This window comes from Leptosomus discolor, chromosome 1, assembly GCF_034619465.1.
Source record: "Leptosomus discolor isolate bLepDis1 chromosome 1, bLepDis1.hap2, whole genome shotgun sequence".
Taxonomy (NCBI): Eukaryota; Metazoa; Chordata; class Aves; order Leptosomiformes; family Leptosomidae; genus Leptosomus; species Leptosomus discolor.
Window position 1 is genome coordinate 67,587,040 of NC_141391.1, and position 22,853 is coordinate 67,609,892.

Consider the following 22,853-nt stretch of genomic DNA (forward strand, 5'->3'; position numbering starts at 1 on the left):
CCGGCCCGCCCTCACCACCTATCGCCGGCCGCGCCGGAGAGACCGGGCGCGAAGGCGGAGCGCGGGGCCGAGGTGCGCCGCCGGGGCCCGCCGGCCTCCCTGCGCCGGGAGAGGCGACGTCCGCGGGGCTCGGGCGCGCCGGAGCGGCGGCGGTTGCGACTACGCCTCCCGGCGTGCACCGGAGTGCGCCGCGCAGAGCGGCGGGAATGGCGGGGCGGGGGGGGGGGGGGGGGGGGCGAGTGCGTGCGTGTGAGAGGGAGGGGGAGAGCCCGCTATTGCGCGTCCCGTAACGCGCCGCGAGGCGGCGCTCGGACTACAGCTCCCGTCTGACTCTGCGCTTAAAGGTGCCGCACCGGCGCTCGGTAACCGGCGCAGGGTGAGAAGGGCGGCCGTTGCCGGGGCGGGAGAGGCCGTTGGCAAGGACGGGGAGGGGGCTCCCCGGCGCCTTCTGCCAGCGGACACCGCCTCCCATTACCCCCGTGCCCGCCGCGTTGCGATCCCGGCCTTCCCGCACTCCCCTGGGTGCCGCCTCCCTCCTTCCCTCCCTCAGGTGAGCGGCGCCCGGGGTCGGCGGCTGTCTCCCTCTCCTTCCCCTCGGCGGCCGGGGCAGCCGCCGCTCTGAGGTGGGCGCTGGGCGGTTGCCGGTAGGGGCTGTTGAGGACGCGGCGGCAGGGTTTGGCCCTAGTGCCGCGGGGCCGGAAAGTTGAGTGCCGCTGCCGGGAGCGCCGGGCGGGCGGCCGCCTCCCTCCCGCCCTGCGCCGCCATGAGGGGGCGGGAAAGGGGCTGGTCGCCCCCGCGCTCTCCTGATCTCTCCTTGTTCTCCCCCTTCGCTCACCCCAGGCCCCGGTCTTCCCCAGGGAGGGGTGCGGGCAGGCGCCGCCCGGAAGCCGGCCTGCGGGGAGAGGAGGAGGAGGAGGAGGTGGCGGCGGCGGGAGCTGCCCTGCGGCTGCCATCGCGCTCAGGTGAGTGCGTGCCGGGGCGGAGGCGCCCGGGAAGTCACGGCAGCGGCCGGCGCCCCCGCCTCGGCCTCCCTGCAGGTGCTGAGAAGGAGCTTGGACTGAGAAACTGGTGGGTGGCGGCGAACAGGCAGGTGTGGAAGGACCCGCAAGCGTTTTGGAAGGAAGGATCGGGGCTTGCGTTGGAGGCAGGGTCTAATATCAGCTTGATGAAATCCGGTACTACAGTGTCGTGTTCAGGAAGGAACGATCGGGAAGATGAGCTGCAATCCATCAGGAAACAAACTGGGCTTAGAAAGGACTCCAAACGACAGGAGTTGCCTCTAATTTGATACTTGCTGCTGCATGGAGAGTAGTGGTTTGGGTTTTTTCTCTTCTGTTTGCACTCTGGAGCACTTAATGTATTTTTATATGAGGCCATTATTGCGTTAAGAGGTTTTGAGCACTGCCCCAGGTGCCACTTTTCCAAATAGTTCTTGCTAGCCAAGCGTGGTAAGCTTACACAGTGCAACAATGGGTAAACTTACTGGTACAAATCTCTGCTCAGGATTTAGTTATGTGGTTTGACATACGATGAAGGATGTGCAGCAGAGTCTCTTGCTCAACTCCCTGCAAATAGAAGCTCGACTATACACTAGGCATCTTCTTCTTTCTTGCAGGAGTAGGTTGTAACATGTTCAGCAAAATCTCTCCCCCAAACATGTTAAACAGGAAGAGTATTACTTTGTATAAGTGAAGAAATATTTCCTTAAGTTTCACTCTAGAATTTTGCCAAGTGGTGAGGATTGTTATTTTTTTCTGATCTCTTAAAAATAGCAAACCTCATAGTTTTATTGAAGTTCTGAAGTGTTTCTACTTTATTATTTTATTGAAGTTGGAGTGATGTAGATATGCTTTTGCTATTTTCATTATTCTTTCAGTTCTTAATTTTAAATGTTTTATCTTTTCATATTGTTAAACCTTAGCCCATAGTCAGCTGTTGGTAGCTAAATACTTTGGCTTGTATTTCATGCATTGAAGAGGAATAAACTGACCCACAGACAGGTTTTCTCAGTTCTCTCTGAAACAGAGATGGGAGGGCATTTTAGAAGCAAAGGTATGCATGGCTGTGCTTTGCCACCTGCCCTTCCCAATCTATGTATTGATGATGGCTGGCTTGGATACTTGTGACTGTGACTGCTACTGCATTGTAGGGAAAGAAGATTCTGTCTTAGGCAGGTGGCTTCCAGATGACTATAGCCATGTGTTGGTTCTGAGTAAGGCTGTTGTCTCAGAGATCAGGATTGCAGCTAAAGTTTTAGGTGAATGCATTCTCTGTTGATAATCTACTGACATGTAGTGTGTGTTGTGTATTTTTAGAATGTCACGCTTCAGTGGTAGATGTGTATTTTGTGTGTACATTAATACCTTGTTATGTATAGCTTGGTGGTATGTGGGGTTTTGTGTTTGTTCAGTTGGGGTTTTTTAAAATAAAATGTAACTTTGTTATTTTGCAATAATGTCAGTATTTTTCTGTAGGTTCTGGGGGAAGGAAATTTTTTCTTAGTTTTGAAATTCTATCCTGCTTGGTGTTAAAAGCAAATACAGCAGTTTAAATATAGAACTTCAAGTAGTTTCTGGGAAATGAACTTATGAATGAATTGATTTTACTTCTAGTGTTCTTATCACTCTGTTTTAAAATCATGAGGATCAATAATTAGTTTTGAAGTAAAAGGCCTCAAGGCCATGCAGCCCTTCAAGTGAAGGTCTCTGATCCAAACTAGTAGTGCTCAGAAGCCCAGGAAGTTTTGCTGTTATTTCTTTACTGTAGAAATGTTTCTTTCACAAGTCTGATTTATACCGTAATCTGTTTCAGTTAAGATTTTTTTTTTCATTAGGTTTTGTATAGTTGAGTGTGTTAATGCTTCTTAGGCTATATAAATAACAACTGATTGTGGTACAATTTTTTAGGATATGTTTGAAAAAATACAAGAGGTTTACTGATAGATAAGAATAATGAGTTCTGGTGCTAGGTTGGAGTACAGCCTATGGCATCTTGGTTTAATATTTTTAATGGCTTTTTTGTCATGTAAGAAGTGCTGGTGACTACCATGTGAAATGTCTAAGCTTTCCAGTCAGTGTTTTTAAAACAAGAGGATATCTAGAAAGTAGTCAAGGGGAAAACAAAAATCTCTCAATAACCTTGGGCTTGATTTTGATAACTGAAAGAGACCATATACATTCTGTTAAAGATCATAGCATGGGATGCAGTCTTAGGTTTGTTTTCTACATTTATTTGACCATTGTCGTAATGGCCCAACATTATCATGTTTGATAACTGATTGGTACTATCTTGCAGTGTGGTATGCGTACTGGAGATGCAGAAACCATGTAGCAGAAAGCTTTGAGCAGTTGTGGATTATCAGTTTCTCCCAACAGCAATAAAAAGTGAAGAATGAAGGCGACTGGATTTATTTCCCTATGGACGTTGGTTTCACTGCCTTGTGGCCAGTTAGCAAATCCTGCAGAACATGAGGATGTAGTAAAGCATGCAATAAAGCTGCACCGTGGGAAAGGAGCTGTTATCTCTCAGAGAAAGCAGTGGGTGTTGGAGAGCTGCAGAAAACTATCTGGTCTTCTTCGCCAAAAGAACGTTGTTCTCAACAAACTAAAAAATGCTATTAGAGCAGTGGAGAAGGATGCAGGACTGTCAGATGAAGAGAAGCTTTTTCAGGTGCATACCTTTGAAATTTTCCAAAAGGAGCTAAATGAAAGTGAAAACTCGGTCTTTCAAGCAATCCATGGCCTCCAGAGAGCTCTACAGGGCGATTACAAAGATGTTGTAAATATGAAAGAAAGCAGCAGACAGAGACTGGAAGCCTTGAGAGAAGCGGCAATTAAGGTTAGTTTCCCCCATGTTTATTACTAGACTATTAATATTCTACTTGTGATTTTAATTTCATTATGGCACAGTTTCAATCTATTTTAATAAAATTTGGATTTACAAGAAACTTGCAATGTTCTTTGAATGAAAAGATTTGTCTTATTAGTAGAATTAGAAGTAATTCTGGTGTGAAGCTTAAAACTTGCTAGCAATTGATGGTTCTTATTTGAAAACAAAGCTAAGCATAATCATAAGACCTATGGCAAATATTATGTTAAAGGGAGAGGAATACAGGAAGTGAGTCAGTGCACATAGCACAGTTGCACTAGATAAGCCAGTGGGATTATCAGAGTGGAAATAATGCCATGAATTGGCAAAATACTAACTGGCTTTTTCCACTTTAAATGAGAATTCCTCAACCAAAATCTACAATTTAAACAGAATGACTTCTTGACTTTTATTTCCATATTTGTATAGGTGTGGGTAAAATAGACATCCAAAATATGAGGTGACTGGATTTTTAACCTCAATACAGCACTCCTAGCTTAAGAAGTGCAGGTTTGAAAAGAAAGAGCTGGCTGAGAACTTTACCAAGAAAAGCACAGATGAGTAACAGTTGAGCATAAGTACTTCATGGAAAATTTGAGTTCCTGTTCAATGCAGACGCATTAGGGTGTGCACAATCTGCCACTGTCTGCTGGATTTAGTAGTGCTCAGGCTACTGAAAGTCTCCCATTGAGAGAAAATGTCATTTAATTAATTTGGTATTTAAATTGCTAATTTCCTTGCTCTACCCCTCAACCACTGGAGGAATATATTAAGAATTTTCTTTGTCTTCTATCCTCTAAAAGAAGAGGCTGCCCTCATGCAAGAGAGCAAGAGAAGGGAAAAAAACCCCGTAATTGGCATATAGCATCTGAGCTGGGAAATCTCCAAAAGGGCATTTGTGTAAGAGATGTGCAGATCTTAACAGGTGAAGATGGCAAGAGATTGTGTGCAAGAAACGTGTGCAGTGAGTTGGGCAAGAAAGGCTGGTAGAAGTAGAAGTTAGGATGCAGACTTGGGAGACTGGAGTGATCTGTGCAGTGAAAACAAAGACTGAATTATGACAGATTTGTATGGGGAGTAGCTTGGATGTAGGTGTGTTCCAATGAAGTGCTCAATATGACTTTGATATTGGTGCTGAATGGTAGTACCAGCCTCTGCTGTATAGAAGTGGTAGCAATTGTAATGAAAATTTCTTGATTTTCCACCTTTTTTTTTTTTTTTTTTTTCTCTGAGGTCTTAAAATAGCAGCAGTGAAGCCATCCAGAATCTTCTTTCTCTTTTACTTAATTCTTGGCAAAGTTACTGTAAAATACTGAAGTAATCCATCCTTATTTTTCTCATAAAAGGAGACCTGGGTGTATAATGGTATGTTTTAGATGCGTGTCCGGTCAAAACTTTACTTCTGCAGAGGTGGATTGTGTAGGCTTTTTTTTATTATCATACCAAGATATTTACTTGAATGAGCAATCTTTTACACCCTTCCTTCTTATGTCACGCACACGATTATTTAAATAGAATATTTGTTGTTCTAACCTTACAATTGTTATATAAAGTGGAACAAAGGATAGTGGGGAAATGCATGCCAGAAAGATGAAAATTACATGGGATACATTTTTTAGACTTGTTCTAACTTCAGAAGAAACACATTAGGTCCAATCTTGTTCCAGTTTCGTTTTACTGTAATGATTACTTTGTTGGTGTGCTCATAAGACACCTTTTCCCTTCTTTAAACAGTGATTGAATGGAAAATACAAATGACTGTAGAGGGTGCTGGACTCTTCCCTTCATTTTATTTCTGTTGAGTTGAAGTATTTGGAAGTCTTTAATATTGGGATATATAAGCATGTCTGATGCATTTCCTGCTGGTTCTGCTGCTGGGAAAAGGTATAGCAGAATCATTCATGGGGTGGGAGCGAAGGAAGAAGCTCTGAAGATAGATAGCTTCTTCTGCCTTCCTTTGCTCCAGGAACCTGTGTGGAGGTTCAGGAAAACACAACAAAACCTGACCTACTTTTTATCAGCTTCTAATTTCTTGGGTGCCTACTACTTGGATATTGATGGAAAAAATAACTTGCAAGTTGTGCTAGTGCAAAGATGCATCCTCTTCTGAATGTGCTTTTCTTCATCGCTCGTGAAACAGTGGAGAGCAACAGCAACACTGGGTTCTTAACCAGCATTGCCCCAAAGCCTTACTTTATCTTACTTTATTTTGCTCATGTGTTTCTAGGTGTTCCTGACTCCTGTTTAGTGCACAATCCTTATCTGTATTACCGTATTTAAAAGGTTGTTTGTTATGTACCTTCTGATTGTATGTCTCCAAACCTAGCATGAGTTGCAAAACCAGTGTTTTGTACTGTGATGCACTTCTGCTTAACATGTAGCAGGCTGTTTGAGATAGCTTGCCCTTTTCATGGACACCATTCTCTGTGATTGTCCTACTCCACTGCTGTGACACTGGTCTGTAGGTGAAAACAGAGATGCCGCTTTAACCCCCTTGTCTTCATTAGTTAAAGGAACTTACAATTAAACTCAGATTTTCAGAGCTCTTCTACCTTGCTATTTAGAAAAGGTTAACTTGCGAATTAGTGTTATTTATTTTTTTGTGCAGTTTACCTCTAGCTCTGTTCAGCCTATTTGTCTCAGCTGACAGAAAGGACTGATTGGCTCCCTCCATCCAAAGCCTATTCCATTTTTGAGAGGAAAGAATCTAACCCTTATCAATTCCATCTCTCATTCTAAGTTGTTGCTGATGGAGGAAAAAATCTGTAGCTCATACAGGGGCTGTTTTTTACATCTTTCAAGCAATGTCTGCTGGCAGAGAACAAAGGATAGGAAATGTTTTTCCTTGAAGCTGTATGAGAGTGACCATGTCTCTTGCTTATGTGTTGCATAAGAACTAAAGCAGTTGACTTTGGGCCAAACACATTAATAGTTACATTTTTCCTGACTCCAGCTATTTTGGGAACTGGATAATTTTCATCAAGCCAGTGTAACTATGGTAATTCTAACCACCAACAGTCAGCAATTCTGTGGTTTCATCACAACCAGAGGTATTCATCTGACTGTCAGGATTTTAAACCAGTTAAGCCACAGTTACAGGCTGTACTGAACATGCTGTTGTCTTGGCATCAAGGAATTAATTGAATTATATGCATGTCCTTGCAGGTTTCAAGGGGAAAAATGTCCACCCGCAAACATGTGTGCAGGAGGGGATGCTCCGGTTATTTAAACATGGGAGTTTAGGACTGTTTAGATGTCCACGTTATCCAAGATATCTGTGTGGGGTGGGCAGATAAAACACACAACCTGAGAGAGACCTATGTTCTATCCAATTTCTAACTGAGTATGGCAGGGCAGCTAAAACGGAGATAGAAATTTGGGATAGTTTTCTGGGAATTCAGTGTGACCTAGCGATTGCTTGTGTTTTTTGCCCAGTCTGTTTTTTCCCTTGGTAATAATATTGTCCCTCATAAAGAACAGATGTAGGGTCTCTCTCATCTAAATATGCTCAGCATCCTGACTCTACCTGAAAGAAAGAAGCCTGCCATTGCGTATGTTTCGTCATTCATAGTTGTGCTCTCTCTCAACCCGTGCACCCTTAAAAGAACATAGGCACGTGATTGAAGCATCTTTTTTCCAATAAACCCTCTAATTATACTCTGTCAATGCACAATGTATTATGTTTGGTTATTGTCTCAGTAACCATGTAAAAGGCAGAGTGTTACGTCCAGTCTTGATCAGTAAGTAAAACTTTTCTAGTTCTCTTTTTGAACCTGGAACATCCAAAGAAAAATGAAACATCATAACTTATCACGGAAGCTACTGAAATATTTTCACACCATATCAAACCACATCAGCATTTCTTTTTTTCTTGCTTCTGAAGCCTAGAAATGGATTTCAGAAGTCATTAGTGCACGTTCTTAAGAGGCCCAGACTGAAAAGATGGACAAATTCAAGTATTTTACTTCTGATGGGAAAAATACTTCTTGGGAAACACGAAGAGGAACCTCAGCTAGAGTGCTTGACTGCTCATCTGTACTCTCTCCCAACTGCTTTTATTTTTTGTAGCTGTTTCCACAGTTACTGTAATTTTTGAAAACCATAAACAAACCTCTTCCCATGTTTATAAAATAGCTTATAAAATTAAGATTCATTATGTTTTCCTTCCAATTTGTTTGTTTGTTGTATCTAGTGAAGCTATGCTTCCAAGGTTATTAAGCTTCCCTGATAAAGCACTGAGCTCTAAACTTTACTTGGATTTGAAATTTCCTGGAGTTCCTCAAAGTAATTCCTTTCTTGTATTTTCTGGATTGTAACCTTGGGGCAGCTCTGCTGTTTACCAGAGGAGCAAACGTGATTGGTGAATATTTTGTTTGGTGGTTGTTTTTCTTTCCCGCTTCTCCCAATGGAAACTGGCATAAGAGAAAGCAATCTTCAAATACCATTATAAAGTCTATATTGCGTTTGCAGTTCCACTGGTAAGATGTTTTGTGTCAAAGAAGTGCACGTTTATGTCAAATGTTTTTCTGCCTGAAGTTCTGGCCAGCACTTTATCTGTGTGTTGTAAACTTCAACAGGAAGAAATGGAATACGTTGAACTCTTAGCAGCAGAAAAACATCAGGTTGAAGCCCTTAAGAACATGCAGCATCAAAACAAAAGCCTGTCAATGCTTGATGAAATTCTAGAAGATGTCAGGAAGGCAGCTGATAGATTGGAAGAAGAAATAGAAGAGCATGCCTTTGATGACAACAAATCTGTAAGTGAGACTTGGTCTTTTCATTGGCGTGCATTTATTTTTGAGTTGCTGTTTGCGCTGTAGGGGTATTTCTCTTGTGTTACATTGTTGTTGGGATTTTAGTGACTATTTAAAAAAACAAAACAAAATCTTTTGGCTCTACATTTGTTTTTGCTTCCCTTTCAATAGAAGAAAGTAGTGGTAGAATGATTGCTTGTTTTGGAGTGAGCAAACAGGAATAATTACTCCTTTTTGCTAGTGATTTCAGAGGTTTTGATTTGAAAGTCCTCCCTGCAGCTGCCGCTTTGACAGTGACAAATGTAGTCCATCTCACTGATACAGCCCATGAGAGTTATGACATCTCAGTGGCGGTGGTGGGGACTGTGGTGTTTAGACTTTGCAGGATATGGCGTTATCATGTTAAGTGCAGTCTCCGCTTTTTTCTCTTTCATTTTGTTGAGAAAGTTATGGGAGGACAAGAATCCTTGCAGTTAGTTTTCACAGTCTGGGAAAAGATATGTTGTTCAAGGTAAGGACCTGAAATGTGTTTGTGGTGTTGCTTTCTTCCGCTTCTGGCTTCCTCTGCTTTTTGTACCTTAGCCTATTTGCATTGTTCACCGTTTCTGTGTTGCATGATGGACAGTATCGCTCAGGTAAGGCTGTGTGTATTTGGAGCTGGGAGTACGTCGGTTTATTCTGGTGTCCCGTTGTGCTGTCCTTGGAGACTGACTCTCTAAATTGGTCCAGCTTGCCTAAATGTGGGTTGCAATTTTATTTGGCTTTTGCTCTTGAAAGGTTTTTGTTGATTTGCAGGTTGACTTCCGAGGCGAGCATAGCCTCTGCTGAGGAGGAAAAACAGTTGCTCCGTAGTAGAGAGCCAGGCCATTTTTTGTAGTTGTACTTGTACTGAAAGAAAGTGAAAGCAGCTTTTTATTTTGTATACAGCAATTGTACCCAGTGGGAATCCTACCTAGCAGGACCAACAGCGGGAAGGGACGAGCTAGCTGGAGTGCCCTCTTCTGTTCCGCTGGGGTATAACGGCACGTTTTAAAGAGACCGGGAACGAGGTTTCTTCTGCCACACCTGTTAATTGGCAAAATGCCCACGCATCCTTTTTCGGGGAGGAAGAGAAAAAAAAGAGAATCTTGGCTAACCCACTTAATGCCAGACAAGGCTATTTGTGCGCTGTATTCTGTTATGTACAACCTGCTTTCAGGAATTGTTGTTTTAGGAAATACAATTCTGAAAATAACTGTTTTCTCTCATTATTTCCTCAAATTTGTTAGCATTTAAAAGATCATCTGAACCTGTGCCATCTACTTTTGCTTTTCTAGCATAGTCTGTCTTTTGTCAGTTCCCTTTTCTTTTGTGAAAGTAAAAATGCACCATAATATCCACACAGCATATGATTTTTTTATATATATTACACAGAAAAAAACAGATAATTTTTCATAATTTTCTTAATCTTGTAAACACCTTCCCTTTTTTCTTAACACTGTTTCTGACCTAGACTGTGAACTCCACTAGATGAGGAAGGTATTTATCCAATTGCATTTCTTTTATATGATCTTTGATACATTTTTAATTTTGATACAGAGAAGTTTGGTTATATTCCAGACACACAAGCTACCAAGTGCAAAGGAACATGTAACAAACTTGGTATGAATTTGGAGTTCTGGAATGCCAAAGTAGATGCTTCACTGCTTATATGTTTTATAAGATAATTTTGCTTAGTGAACACTATTGCTGATGTCATAACATGAAATTCCCAAGAAGATACTAGAACAGATGTTGGCTTATTAGGATTTTGGGTTTTAGGCAAAATAATAGTTGTTTGCAAGACAGGGACACTGCACTGAACAGTGAAATAATTCCAGTGTGGAAGTCAGTGTAAAGTATGTTTTATATTGCAGAGCCAACATTTAACAAGTAACTCTAAGCTCTGTTTTAGTATCCCTGGAGTAGCAATGAGGATGTTGGAGAGGGGGTCAGGAGCAAAGATGACAGAAACCCAGTAGGATTGGGCACTTACTTTGTATTCTGATTAGAAACAGTTCTTCATGTTTGCTGACTGTAGGGAAGCCTTTCTTCTTTGCTCCAATACTGTCAGAATAGTTTGCATGTGCGTGGCATGCAGCTGCTCCTGCTTTCTCCCATCAGCGGAAAATATGAAAACATGGTTTGGTCTCTTAGACCTGGTAATGGACACCTCATTCTGGAATGCAAAGTAGCCTGGTAAGTGGGGAGCTTAGGGAAGTAAAGGCAGAATATATATATAAAAAGACAAGTTTTGATCCAAAAAGGGTGAAAAGACCGCTTTCATAGTGCATAAAAAGAAAATGGTTGTCAGTCTCTCACTGCAACAGCTAAAAATCTGGATGCTCGAAGCTGCTATTTTCTGCTCCTAAATAATTCTGCAAACGTCATAATTTGTTTCATTCTTCAAAATTTGTCTGATTCATAGTGACTTTCAATTCTTTAGAGGCCCATCATGTTGCATGATGTACAAAACTAGGGCAAGAGCTTATTCCCACAATAAAAGTTGTTATTTAATGATACACGCACATATGTAAGGAGTAGAAGAAAGGATTAAAATTGCAGGTTAAGTATTAAACATTGAAAATGCAATATTTATCTGAACAGTTTGGGGGAACATGCTGGGGAATCAGCAAGAAAAATAGGAGGCTATTTTATAGGTGGCTTATGTGGATGCATTCCTTCATTAAATTGGGTAGTTGCTTGGGCAAGATACAGCAATCTAGAAAAGTTGAGTGTTTTGTAGTCAGTCATTGGAATGACAGCAGCCTGCTCTCTTTACTGGAGTCTAAAAGAAGTAACAACCTTATTTGTTTCTGAATATTGTTAAAATCTACATTATTTAAAATACCATGAATAATGAAATCATCCTAGTGTCTTCTCTTTGTGATTACAGGCACTGAAGACAGAGCTAGGTAGAAACAGTTCTTATCCTCTCTCCTTCAGATTTACAGGACAGTGACTTTTTCTTGACTTGGAATGCAGTCGTCGTTTCAGATTTTTGTGAACTGAGTATCACTTTGTAATCTCTAATTGTTTTTGTTCAAGGGAAAAAAATGTTACATTTCAATCCAACCTTTTATATTCTAAATGTGATAAAGCTTTTTTTTTAAAAAAAAATTTCAGATTAAATGCAATTGAAAATACCAAATTGGAGTTTTACAGCTTTGAAACCCTGTCTTTGTATTTTTCGGTTGGATGACTTGGCTAAAGAGGCCTGGAAAACCCCTCATTTTTAAAATGTAAAGGAAATTCTAGCCTTTAATTATGGACATCAAGTTTTGATAAACAGACTGAAAGACTTCTCGAAGAAGAAACTGCAGTATTTTTAGTCAGTGTCAACAAATTCTGAAATTCTGGAGCAACTTCAAGCACAGTTGATAGTCTTTCCCTTTTTACTGTATACTTCATTGTCATTGACACCCATCCCCCCCCCCCCCCCCCTTTTTTTTTAATTTGCTTTCTTTTTCTTACAGGTAAGAGGTGTAAACTTTGAAGCGGTTTTAAGGGTGGAAGAAGATGAGGCTAACTCCAAAAGCAATGCTTCAAAAAGAGAAGTAGAGGATGACTTAGGTCTTAGTATGCTTATTGATTCCCAGAACAATCAGTACATCCTTACCAAACCCAGAGATTCAACTATTCCTCGTGCTGATCATCATTTCATAAAGGTAATAATTTTAGAGATGTTCTTGTCTTTCATTTTGGTAAGATTTAGTCCCACTGGTTTGTATGCCAGTACTGCTTCGTTGGATTGAATGTAGTTTCAGCATGGATTCATGAAGGGAAAATCTTGCCTGACCAACAACTTTTGTGAAAGTAAAATGCATGTGATGGCATGACTGGCGGGTGGATGAGGGGAGAGCAGTGGATGTTCACCTCGACTTTAGCAAAGCTTTTGACACTGTCTTCTGCCACGTCCTCATAGAGAAGCTTAGGAAGTGTGGGATAGACGAGTGGACAGTGAGGTGGATTGAGAACTGGCTGAAGGACAGAGCTCAGAGGGTTGTGATCAGTGGTGCTGAGTCCAGCTGGAGGCCTGTGGCTAATGGTGTTCCCCAGGAGTCTGTACCGGGTCTGGTCTTATTCAACATATTCGTCAGTGACCTGGATGAAGGAACAGAGTGCACCCTCAGCAAGCTTGCTGACGATACAAAACTGGGAGGAGTGGCTGATACACCAGAAGGCTGTGCTGCCATTCAGTGAGATCTGGACTGACTAGGGAGTGGGGTGGAGAGGAACATAATGAGGTTCAACAAGGGCAAGTCTAGGGTCCTGCACTCAGGGAGGAATAACCCCATGCACCAGTACAGGTTGGGGGCTGACCTACTGGAGATCAACGCTGCAGAGAAGGACCTGGGAGTCCTGGTGGACAGCAAGTTGACCATGAGACAACAATGTGCCCTTATGGCCAAGAAGCCAGTGTATCCTGGGGTGCATTAAGAGGAGTGTGGCCAGCAGGTCGAGGGAGGTTCTTCTTCCCCTCTACTCTGCCCTGCTGAGGCCACATCTGGAGTACTGTGTCCAGTTCTGGGGCCCCCAGTTCAAGAGAGACAAGGAACTACTGGAGAGACTCCAGTGGAGGGCTATGAAGATGATTAGAGGACTGGAGCATCTCTCTTATGAAGGAAGGCTGAGAGACCTGGGGCTCTTTAGGCTGAAGAAGAGAAGACCGAGAGGGGACCTTATCAACACTTATAAGTATCTAAAGGCTGGGTGCCAAGAGAATGGGCCCAGGCTCTTTTTGGTGGTGCCCAGTGACAGGACAAGGGGCAACGGGCACAAACTGGAGCACAGGAAGTTCTGCCTCAACATGAGGAAAAACTTCTTTACACTAAGAGTGACAAAGCGCTGAAACAGGCTGCCCGGGGAGGTTGATGGGTCTCCTTCTCTGGAGATATTCAAAACCCGCCTGGATGCAGCCCTCTGCGACCTGCTGTAGGTGATCCTGCTTTAGCGGGGGGGGGTTGGACTAGGTGATCTCCAGAGGTCCCTTCCAAACTCAACCACTCTGTGATTCCATGTGATTCTGTGATTTGTCCCTCTAAAGTTACCGTAGCATTCATGATTCCCCCGTCTACTGGTGATCTGGCCAATGTGTTCCCTACTCCTAGTATAGTTTTCACAAGACTGATCGTGATGCTGCATGAATCCTCTCTGTTCTTATTTGATTTAACTTGTACCTTTGGGCACCATCCCTTCTCTCTGACTGCACAGTGCTAAAGCAAGCTACTGCTGTGCCTGATGAGTGTTGCATGTTGTCACTAGAGAGACTTTACCTATTTATGTCTTGTGATGAAAAGAGGGATGCTGGAAAATACAAAGATATGGTTTTTTATTGTACTTATGCTTCATGAAGAGTAACTGGATTAGGATTTTATTTTAAAGTTTTTTTAACAACAAAACCAAAATGGTTCTGTTTTACCATTTTGTTTTAATGCAAAGTGTCACTCCTCCCACAATTCCTCAGGAAACTGTCAACTTCCTATAATGTATTTAAAATATTTAATAAATTGATCAAAAGTCCCCAAAGCTACCAATTACTTAAGGTCACTACCTCATCTGCTTCATCTTGAAAACTGCAGTGCTTACAACTACAACAATGTGTTCAGGTTAGTTTGCTGAAGTTGTGTTTTCTTTTTACATGCAGTATTCTACATTTAATTTCACAATGCTATTTTCTTTTGAAAGATAATAGTCTTTAATTTCATCACAAATTCGCGTGTCCTTTGTATTAACACATTTGTAAATCACTTATTTAGGATATTGTGACAATAGGAATGTTGTCTTTGCCGTGTGGCTGGCTGTGCACAACAATAGGATTGCCAACCATGTTTGGGTACATCATTTGTGGAGTACTCTTAGGACCATCGGGACTAAATAGCATCAAGGTAAGTGTGCAAGTTGCTTCTTGACTGATTTAATTGGTTGTTGAAATCTTTAAAAGTAGTTTTAAAAGAATATGGTATTGCCAAGCTCAAATGTATGTATAAAAACATAATCCCCAAACCTGAATCTTTGCAAAATACAGCCTTAACATTTTATGTCTTTGAATCACTTTGTTTTCAATTTTTTTCTCCTACGTAGTCATGACATAAGCAATTGTTGAAAGTAAAAGCTGAAGGTTGTGTGTTGTGGGGTTTTTGTTTGTTGTTTTTTTTCCTTTTCTTTTCGTCTCTAATTATAAAGCATCATATTTGACAGCCAAATAATTTAAATGACATCGAATACTCAGAAACTTGCAAAAAGTAAATGTTGGCAGTGGAGGAAGTACTTAAAACAAGTAGTTCCCCAAGTAGCATAGCTTGGCTTCCTAGAGAGTTATTTTGCATCTCCGTAGCTATTTCATCCGTCCCCATCACCCTAGTTCTTTTCCAGCCCCATGCCCACATTCCTGAAGTCTCTTGAACCTTTTTAGCTCCATCACGTGTACCTTGATTACTAGCTCATGTGAAACCGCGGGCTGCAGTTGGCTAGACATTGCACATGTTTTGATTAGTGGTCTGCTGTGCATTAACAGATTGTTTAGCCAGCAGGCAAAACAGAACACATGTTAAGGTTGCATGGTAACGTCCGGTTAAGTTACACATGTGTATTACACTGATATCCACGTAACTGCTTGGAACTTACTGTCTTTGCAACCTCTGCTCTTATGTGGACTTTTGTTGAAAATGACTGTTGAGCTCTAAAGTAAGTAGGGAGGAGTAGAAATTGTAGGATTTTGTCGATCTCATGTTGGAAGAGAAGGCTACAAATACTACACTTTCACATTTTCGTATTCTAAAATTGAGATTAAATAATAACCTTTGTGTCGTACGTAGCTTCTGGGTTGAGAAGGTCTGGAAAACTTGACCACTTAGACTGAGAAACAAGTTTGTAAGCTTGGCATTAGAAAGAGATTCAGCAATGAATGTTCAGAGACTTACACTGAGGAAGATGATGTGGTCAGAACAGACGTGAGAGAGGTTTCTTTAGGACGGTTTCTTAGTGAGCTGCCTGTTTCTTGTGGAGCTGTGATTAAACGTTACTCATCTGGATAATGTTCATGTTGATTTGGTCTCTTGTGTGTACTCTCTCATTTTGTGCCTTCTGTATTTCACAAAAAGAGTTGAATGTTGGAGGAACTGAGGAGGCAGGCAGACTCTAATCTGGCAGGGAAGATAGTTTCCATCTCCACTTGCCTATGATTGATGGTAGACCCTGTCCTCTTCTGCTCTGGACTGTAAATACATAGAAAGGAAATGTTAGGTTTTTCTGCTGTCACAAGGAAGAAAACCACTTTTCTTGCTGTTGCACCCTTCTCTCTGAAGTGGAAAGGCGGGTAGTTGAACTGGTCTGAGAGGTGGATGCATGGAGTCTGTAGGATGGAGAGAAGAACAGTCTAGCAGAGTGATTATACCAATAGACCAATAAAATAACTAGCCAGAAGTAACTTCTGGAATGCAGGCCTTGGGGGGTTAATAGCATATGCATAAAACATCACCTGTTTGTTTTCAACAAGCAAGCAAGCTTACCTAGATCAACGCACGTGTGTGTTTTGGGTGACCAGCACCACGCAACCACATTATCTAGTAGCAGACAGGTGATGGGAAAAGTGTTTGAACCCTAAAGGTGCTGAGGGAACTTCTGATGTCATATGGCCAGCAAAAGTGAACTACCTACGGAAACATAATGAGAAACCATTTGTTTTGTAAGTGGACTTATAATTTGTATAGTAAGTAGACTGCTGTGCACTGATTTTTGTCTTATTTTTTTAAAAGTCTATTGTACAGGTGGAGACGTTAGGAGAGTTTGGTGTGTTCTTCACTCTCTTTCTAGTTGGTCTGGAATTTTCTCCTGAAAGATTAAGAAAGGTATTTTGGTATAATACCTCTACATTACAGGATTTAATTGCTAATGTTTAAGTTATCGGTTTTATTTAAGATTTTTACATTCTCGCTATAATATACTGGTATAACTTTATACATTTTTGAAAAGACAAATAGGAAGTTTGCTTCTTTAACTCTTTGGAAAGAACAGAATACATTATTTATTTGGTGTCTCCAAAAAAACCTTTTGCTATTCCTCTTCATTTTAGTAAGAGAGCTTGATTACTAGAAAAATCTCACACAATTTACGGCAATCCATCTCTGCTTTATTTTAACATGCAGTAACATGCAGTTGCTGTTATGGAGTGTCCAGTGATGTTTGCCAGTCCTGTTATAAAAAAAATAAGTTTGTTAAGTACTGCATACTGAATTGATGATACATGCCGTACTGGCTAATAAACTGATTCTGCAAGTATGTTAGCGCAGTCTGGAGTATTACATGATGTGGCCATCAGGATTCAGTAAAAAGGTACAAGTTTCTTTTGGTCTTAATAAAAAAAAAAGTTAATAAACCAGCTAGAATTTTAATAGTGGAAAATACTGCTGCAAAATATGGAAAGACTGCATGTATGTAAAGCGTTGCATTGTGTGATTTGTTCCTAAACTGATGGTTGTGAGTTCAGAAGATTATAAAAGCTTTAATTTAAATGTGCTAAAATTTCTGAGCATTCAGCTTAATCTGCTATTTCTAGTCCATCGAAAGTCAAAGATAAAAATCAGTAATTCAAGAGTTCCTAAACGCTAGTATGTAAACTGTTACTTCAGAATTGTGTGCTCACTACTGTGGAGTGGGCTGCTGGTCTTGATGATGGTCATCTTTGCCGCTCCCATTTTTTTCCCCACCCTGGAATCACAACAAATAACTGGTCTTCCATTTGATTTCAATGTATTTCAACCCATACTGGACCTTTGGCCCTTAAATTGTCTATAAGCTCTGGGAAGTTTACCTAATTTCTGGTAATAAGCCTTCTGGCATAGAGTATTATCCGCTAGGCTTAATAACTTCAGAGTTTTGGGACGCATAGGATAACAGCCTGTTACTTCTGTGGCCCAGCACTGCAGGCCCAAATCGTGCATCTTTAACTGCTTATTTGTACTGAAAATAATTGTAACTTATCAGTGAGCAAAGTGTTATTAGACTTTATCGTAAGAACTTGTTTTCTTCCCAAGGTATGGAAAATATCTTTGCAAGGACCCTGCTACATGACGGTTCTGATGATTGCCTTTGGTTTACTATGGGGACACTTGCTCCAAATTAGACCAACACAAAGTGTCTTCATTTCCACTTGTTTATCTTTATCAAGCACGCCATTGGTGTCAAGATTTCTTGCAGGTAGTGTTCGAGGCGATAAAGAAGGTAAGTATGATTTTAAATAGGGACTACCGTAGCATCTACAATCGAATTTGAAAGAAGTTGACTTTGTAATATTATGAGAGAAACTAGTTAAAAAATGAAACAAAACAAAAACCACTGTTAAGTTTGCTTTGCAAGTGATCATCTTCCTTTAACACAAGCCAGTGTTGAGTGTATTCTTTTTATGATGTGTACCTGCTTGTTACATAGCCAGGCCTCTTTGGAGAAAGGCAGTGTAGCCCAATTAGTGCTCTCCATGATAAGAATTGACTTCACTGACAGTCTGGAATCCTTGTGCTTTTTAAAGAGGTTATCAGGTTAGACCACGACTGCCAGTCTGTCACCAGGGCAGAAAAGCCAACTTAAATAACTCGCATCCTTCTTCAGCAAACTAAGACCAGCTCAGGTAGTCTTTCATAGCTACCAGCTCTTCAAATTAGTACCTTCAAGTGCCATATTGCTAGCTTCTCAAAGACTTTAAAACATTTCCTTTCAAAAGTTTTGCCATCCTGCTTTCTTCCGCTTAAGTCTCCCTCATACATACTGCATTGAATTTCTCCCCACCCCCTAGAATACTCATATTCTGATGTCTAAATTCAAAGTGTTTATTTTACACATGCTGGCTCTTACCTGTGTCTGTTATTCTAAAGGCTGTATGTTTTCATCCAGTAAGTGCTTAACTGCTAAGCAACATCTGTATTTTTATTGTGTAACAGAAGCTTCGTATGAATATTTTATTTATATTTTTAATATATATCTTTATATATTTTTTAATTTACTTACTGGTTGGGAAAATAAAAACAAACAGAATGCTTTGAATGACCTCACCCCATTGAGAACTGTACTTAGCCTGCATTTGATTGAGACATTTCTAGATTTCTGAGCACTGCAAGCATTCATAGATTCTGATGAATGTTTCCATGACTGCTTTGTTGGTGTACAGGGGATATTGACTACAGTAGCGTACTACTTGGCATGTTGGTGATGCAGGATGTGCAGCTTGGCTTATTTATAGCTGTCATGCCTACACTTATTCAAGCAGGAGTGAGCACATATTCCAGGTAAAAAATTAGTATGTAGATTGCAAATATGAATACGAGAGCACTACAGTTAATGCCAGTCCCGTGACAAATATGCACTCTGTTCTGTGAGTTCGCTTTACTATTTGTATTTGTCATGTTGTATGAGGATATTCTTTCTGCTCTAGCTGCCTTAGTCCTGTCCAGTACTTAAAATTTGTAGTGAGAAGTTTGTTATTGTAAAAACCAAGTTAATTTCTTCAGTTACTTTATTCCCTCAAGACATGCTTTTGTCAAAGACTATGGGATAGTATTATTGAGCCTGATGGTTTACCTTGAAGATCAATCAAGAGAAATCTTTTTGAATCAACATGGAAGTAAATTCTAGGCTATAAAAGAGACTGCTGGGCACTCAGCAGATTTCGTATTTGTTTTGTTTACTAATGTATCTAAATATCTTACTGTAGCTACTCAGTTTTGAACATCTGTGGAATTAGATCTTTTCACTTAAGGGGAACTGGTTGGGAGGCATGAGAGCACTTGAAAGAAATGTTTTGTTTGTTCTTCTCTTCCAGCATTTTCAAGGAAATACTGAGAATACTGATACTGATTGGCCAAATTCTCTTTTCTCTGGCTGCCGTTTTTCTTATATGTCTTGTTATAAAGACTTATCTCATAGGACCGTATTATCGCAAGTTGCATGCGGAAAGCAAAGGGAATAAAGAAATCCTCATTCTAGGAATAACTGCGTTCATCTTCCTTATGTTAACGGTAATCTTTTAAATTAATAAACCTTTTTGATATACGTGGTAGTTCACTGCATCAGTATCACAAAAGCCACTTACTGTTATTGCATATCCATGTACCTCTGTAGTTAATTATTTGGATTTAAAATGTTTTAAAACAAACCACAAATGCACAAATGATTCATGCATTACAGCATAGATGAGTAAGAAGAGAGAAAATTTTGAATGCAAATCATCTGAACTTCTGCTGGTAACTCTCAGTACAACCAGCTGAAGATTCCAGTTTTAATTTTGGGCTACTTCATGCATTTGAAAATAATTTAGGATGTGTTTTGAGATATCAGCCGATTGTGACATTTGCTCACAAGTTTCTTTTCAATAGCAAATTCTCAACATGGTTTTTATTATAAAATAATTTTCTTCTTCTGTGGGAGATGAACAGTTTGAGATGAAGTTGAGAAAGTGGAGAAATGGCTTAAAGTTCATAGATTTTGGTAGCCCTTTTGGGTTTGGTTCACTGTCTTCTGAATCTTCCTTCTATTTGTTTCCATCTCATGTTTCAACCCTCTGAAAAACTGTTCTGCTGGAGAGCAGAATGTGACAGTAGCTGATAACGTTGTGGGTTTGAAACTTCATTATCCTGGATGTGCAGATAGTTCTGTCCTCTAATAATTTCTGAGAAAAAAATGTCCCAAAAAGTTCCTATGCGTGTGCCCTTTTTTCTAGGGGTATTTGCTTAATTATTACAGGTCCAACAGAGAAAGCTGAACTCCTTCAGGAAGAAGGTCAAGAAAAAAGTTAGTGAGAGCATAGCTTTACAATTTCTTGATTTCTATTGTACAGGTTAAAACTTCCATCCCTATAAACAGATATTCATATTCCAAATGTGTTATTTAATAAGAGAAGGAATAAAACTAGTTTCTCCTTTTTACTTTCTAATAAGCAGACATAACATTTGTAGAACAACCTCAATAAAAAATAACAACCAAACCATAAAAGTTGCATAAAATATTATGATACCTAGAAGCAGGCTTATTTTCATTAAAAAGAAGGCCTGCATAGACTGATCTCATTGAATTGGGCATGTTGTGCCCAAATAGCAGATCAAATGTACAAGGAGTTTGTCTACATGACTTTACATAATAGTTGTGTGTATACAAACCTGAGGGAGAATATGTTTGTGTGTGTTGGATTCTTACTGCAAAACCAGAATGCTACTTCAACATGGGAAGCATTTGTCAAGGAGCAAATATTTTCTGTACTTTAAATGAAAAAAATTTTCCTTTTAAAGTTGACAAATAAGGTATCAAAGAGATCAGTACAAAAGATATTGCATGTAACCTCAGTAAACCAGTTGAGATGCTTGATACTCACTGACACTGATACATTCGTTACAGTAATGCTACAAGTTGTGATTTGAGCACAAAGACTTAAAAAAAAAAAAAAAAGAAAAGGAAAACCAAACCAAAACAAAAGTATTTGGTTGTCCATTTGAACAGCTTAACAAACAAATCTCCTGGAAAACAAATTTTAATTGGTATAGATGCCCTACTATGTCTGGAACAAAAACATAGGATGGGGGATGGCAATCTAATTTGAAAAAATGTTGCATATGTTTGAAAAGGAAACATTAAGGTTTTTGGATGCTAAGCAGGAAAACAATTAAACTGTCATGCTCCTGCAAAGATCCTTCTCCTTGGAAAACCAAGCCTAAATATTGATGGAGTTTGTACAGTTACTTGCAACACAGAATGTACTACACTGGTGTAATTGTAAAAAAAAAAAAAAAAAAAAAAAAAAAAAAAAAAAAAAAAAAGCTTGTGAATTTGTAGAGGGAGGAATACAAGAGCGCATATTTTAGTGGCCTTAACCAAAGATGACTCTGCGACTCCATTTAGAAAACTTGAGAGACATTTTTAAACAAAATATTTTAACTCTCTGTCTAGCACACGAATTGCGCTGCAGGCCACATCCTTTCCAATACATGACAAAGAGGGTAGGAATGATACGGTATTCCTGCTTCATGCATACAGTTACTTGTTACATGCTTCAGTGTTTTGATGATTCCTGGGGTCCACCTAAGTTTGTCCTGTATTCGGGTTCTTCTGTAACAGTAGCACATGGAATGCGCATTATACAGAAACTTAATTTATTTTACTTGTTTCCTGTGTGTGAAAATCTCAGATGACTAATTAAAGAAGAATTGCCATTTCCCTACCAATAAGGGCAAATTCTATATGGGAAAACAAGAGGGAGGATAGGACAGAAGAGGTTCCTATACTGCAGAGTGAGTAAGCAATTTTGATGGAAAGATTATCCTGTCAGTTGAGGAACTTTCTGTATGGAAGTGACTTTTGGGCATTTCTGAACTGCTTGGCTCACTTGGATAACACCGCAACTCATTACATCTGAAACAGGATCTTAAATACATCTCTTCTTGATAAACTGGCTTAGAGTAAAAGAGATGCAGCAAATCTCAAATACGAGATATTTTACCATGATTTGGAGCTTAAGATAGCTCTTTCTGTTCCCACATGTTCTCAGAAGTAACTGAAATTCTTCTCAACTAGGTAGGCAGATCGGGCACGGGGATTATGTCAAGTGCCAATCCTATAGAAGTCTAGCTGACTTTGAGACACAGTTGTGCATCTGTCGATCATGTACCTTGTCATCAGTAATGAAGGTTCGGTAGATCATTACTACACTTTCAGCAACTCCTTCTCAAGCTTTGAGTTATGCAGATGCTGCTTTTTGTGTTTTTAAAAGTGGGGAACTGTTCTCCTGAATCGCAACATAAGGAGCAAATCTAGCTTATGGTTTTAAATATGACCATTTAGGATCGATGGCCGAAGTGGTACTTTGAGGTTGAGGTATATACCACAATGAGCTGAAGAACATGTTGTAAGTCAGCCAGAGTGTTCACTGGTGTAGTGTTGCTTTTTCATGTTCTGTATGTACAGAAACATTACAAGGAAACTTGTTTTAAACACTATCCTGATAATGAATTGCTGTATTAGATATCTGCAAGACAAGTGTCAGTTTTGTTATGTTTTGAAACTAAGTTGCTGAATGTTATTAAAGAATTGGAAAAAAATAAAGCCTGACCTGACAAGAAGAATAGCAGTTAATTTACATGTTTATAAGACTGTGCATACATATAGGGGAGGGAAAAAAATAGTGCCTTCCAGTTTGACTGCCTTATGGTTGACCTGGGATGATGGCAGCAAACA

At 40.2% G+C, this 22,853-nt stretch overlaps 1 protein-coding gene across 1 annotated transcript in view; it reads left to right on the forward strand.

Annotated features, from left to right (window-relative positions):
* The first annotated feature begins 3,356 nt into the window (after positions 1-3,356).
* The window catches only part of SLC9D1 (solute carrier family 9 member D1), a 30,908-nt gene continuing 11,411 nt past the window's right edge, over positions 3,357-22,853 (forward strand). Inside the window, exons 1-8 of the mRNA XM_009957776.2 lie at positions 3,357-3,837; positions 8,445-8,624; positions 12,116-12,307; positions 14,399-14,527; positions 16,397-16,489; positions 17,675-17,861; positions 18,802-18,919; positions 19,453-19,648. Coding sequence (XP_009956078.2) covers positions 3,391-3,837; positions 8,445-8,624; positions 12,116-12,307; positions 14,399-14,527; positions 16,397-16,489; positions 17,675-17,861; positions 18,802-18,919; positions 19,453-19,648 — 1,542 coding nt within the window. The 5' untranslated portion in view covers positions 3,357-3,390. The remainder of the gene's footprint in view (positions 3,838-8,444; positions 8,625-12,115; positions 12,308-14,398; positions 14,528-16,396; positions 16,490-17,674; positions 17,862-18,801; positions 18,920-19,452; positions 19,649-22,853) is intronic.